The sequence below is a fragment of the Gavialis gangeticus genome, unplaced genomic scaffold (genome assembly GCF_001723915.1).
Source record: "Gavialis gangeticus isolate Ggan-Ray unplaced genomic scaffold, GavGan_comp1, whole genome shotgun sequence".
NCBI lineage: Eukaryota > Metazoa > Chordata > Crocodylia > Gavialidae > Gavialis > Gavialis gangeticus.
In genome coordinates this window covers 35,809,403-35,812,230 of record NW_017729025.1, presented here as the reverse complement: position 1 = coordinate 35,812,230, position 2,828 = coordinate 35,809,403, and the positions used below count along the sequence as shown (strand labels likewise).

Genomic DNA, 2,828 nt, shown 5'->3' with positions numbered 1-2,828 from the left:
TAGTCATATGGAGTCTGTCAAAGGCGTTTGACAATATATCTAAAGTCTTAAAAAATGTAAAATACAATTGCTGTAGGATAGCTTTTCAAATGAAGATTGAGTGACACTTTCTTTGTATTTTTAAGCTTCCAGACTAAAACCTTGCTTCCAGTGTAAGGGAAAAAAAGGAATAGGGAAAAAAGAAAGAAGAAAGACTCCTGCATGGTTCGGGATAATGCATGCTGATACAAGTGCATACTCAGACTACAGTTCTTGACTACAAGTGGCTCATTAACATACCACCTGCAGCTCTTCACAGACAGTCTTGCAGAGGTGTTGTTTTCTGTACTGCATGCACTGGGCATGTTGTTTTTGTGCAACTGTGAATAATGCCACATGCTGTGTAAGAATATTAAATAATGTGCTGCTGTTCTTCTGCTGCACTGCACTGTCCACCACAGTTCACCTGAAAGTGTAGACGTTTGCTGCGGCTCTTTCATTAACAGCGACTGCTCATATGTCTGCAGCCAGTCAGGACTTAATCTCACTGCTATTAGAAGGCGCAGTTTGATAGAACAGAAAGAATCATCCTGTGAGCAAGTGCGGTCATAGCTCTGAGTTACAGACTAGAACCTACTGGATAGGTGTTGCCAATGGCAAAAGTCACTGTTACAATGAGAACTAGTCTAGGCATCTCAGAAACATGCCACACTCACAGTAAATCCCAGAGTGAACCCCATGTATTCATGTGGGTGTTTTCACCCAGCTCACACAGCCACAGCCAGGGCCAGATTAACACATAGGCAAACTAGGCAGATGTCTAGAGGGGCCCAGTTGTGATTATTTTACGTATTATAGTTATTGAGTGAAAAAAATAGTATCTATACAGTAGTAAGTAAAGACTCACAAGCTTGTTTGCCTAGGGCCAGCACCATACTTAGACTCCTGGCAGCCCCAGGTAAACTTTTAGTAACCCCCCTCTCCCCTTTGCCAGAGCTAATGATAATAATAATCATTATTTTCACCATTTTCAGCCCCCTTTCTGTCCAGGCCCTGGGCACCTGCCCGGTTTGCCCATGCCTGTGTCTGGCCCTGCCTAGGGCCCACTAAAGGGTTTACCTGGCCCTGGCCACAGCCTCTTCCGTGCAGCACCCTGCTCCTGACATGTAGATGTCTGGTTTTGCAAAAGGGGCCGGGAATTGTGCTGAAACACAGAGCCAGGCAAGTCAAGCAGCTTCCAGAAACACACGGCGCAGCACATCCATCCGGAGACCTCCCAGCCTGCTCGTCATGCTTAGTCCCGGGCTTGTGTTTGACTTCATTGTGCTTTACCGCGGCGGCCCGGCGCTGCAACTGCGATGGCGAATGTCAGCGAGATTTCCCAGCGGCTGACCGTGCCCTTGAGCGCGGCGGGGGGAGCCGGGCACCCCCGGGCTGGGCTGCTCGCGCCGCGCCGGGCCCAGTGCCCGCGTTCTCTCTCGGAGCGGGCCCGGGGTTGCCGGGGCAACGCGGAACGCGGCCGGGCCCCGCGTGCAAACGGCGTTGACCCGCACTGCGCAAGCTCCCTGCCCTGCTGAGGGGGGGGAGTCACTGCCGCGCACGTGGCGGAGGTACTGCAAGCGGGGTGCTGCGCGGCTCCCAGGCGGGAGGCCCTGGCCATGCTGAGGGATGAGGGGGATTCCAGGTCCTTCTTGCAGCTGGAAAACAGGAGGAGGAATGTTTTCGTGACCCAGCTCGGGGAGCACAGGTAAGGGAGCGCACTGGCACCCACGTTGTATGCCCTCCAGTCTGAAGTCCAAAAAGGGTGTCTGAGGTGAAGGTGCCTGTGAGAGCTGATTGTCAGAACCGGGATTCTCCCGCCCCGCCTGTTGCTAGGGAGTTCAGGGCTAGGAAATGAACGGGGTGCTTTAAGAGAAACCCGTCGGAGTAACTCCCAGGCTTCTGCTTGTGCAATGAACTGCATTCAGCCGGGACTTCCAGAAGCTGAGAAAGTCCTCGGGAGGATGCTTTGAAGGCAGATGGGTTGGTCAGACTGAAGCTGCCTTTCTCAACCCTAAAACATTCTTTGCTGCCCCTTAGCAGATCTCTGCATTTACTGCGTTTGGATCTGTGCTGCAGAAGTCAGTACGCTGGGTTGCCAGCTAAACTCATAAGTTATAGAAGATAATATGGAGCCTATCAAAAAGCCTACCATGCATAATGTGACACAAATGCACAACTGGTTGACTCTGCCCTGGAAAAGTCTAAGGCAGAGCTGGGAACTGGCATACATGCAGCTGCTGCATATGGATGCGTCTCCCAAAGCCTGCTGTCCAACTCTTTGTAACGTGCCCATCATTGTGGTATCTGCCATCATAGTGTAGTTTTGACATACCTGCTTTATCTTAGCAATCTTTGTTCCATAACCCCCTACCTACCATATCTCTGACTTACTGGCTATCTGAAAGAGCATAAAAGGTCAAGGATACATGGGCCTTCTCATATTTTTGGCAGCGATTTCTTTCTTACAACAAACCCTTTCAAAATAATTACAACATGCCAGACATGCCTATTAGTTCTAGTTCAGGGCCATGTCTATTACTCTGTACTCAGAGATTCCAGTCCCAGTAAAACAGGGCTCAAGATGTCTAAGATTTATGACCCCAAACAGAACAACATGGAAAATGAAACTTGTGGCACTTATAGTAGGATTAATTCTGTAATAGAAACCTTCATTTTCAGCCCAAATCTGTCTGACTCATTCTGGCCATGGGAAAGTCACTTAACTGGGCCATGTCTCATTTTTTCTGCCTGTAAAACGAGAGTCCTATCCATCTATCCAACCAACTGGATGGATTCAAGGAGCTAAT

At 49.5% G+C, this 2,828-nt stretch overlaps 1 protein-coding gene across 2 annotated transcripts in view; it reads left to right on the top strand.

The window, feature by feature from the left end:
* The first annotated feature begins 1,562 nt into the window (after window positions 1–1,562).
* The window catches only part of LOC109298497 (coiled-coil domain-containing protein 42 homolog), a 31,758-nt gene continuing 30,492 nt past the window's right edge, over window positions 1,563–2,828 (top strand). For both annotated transcript variants that reach the window (XM_019518629.1, XM_019518628.1), the window contains exon 1: window positions 1,563–1,726. In XM_019518629.1, coding sequence (XP_019374174.1) covers window positions 1,638–1,726 — 89 coding nt within the window. In that variant the 5' untranslated portion in view covers window positions 1,563–1,637. The remainder of the gene's footprint in view (window positions 1,727–2,828) is intronic.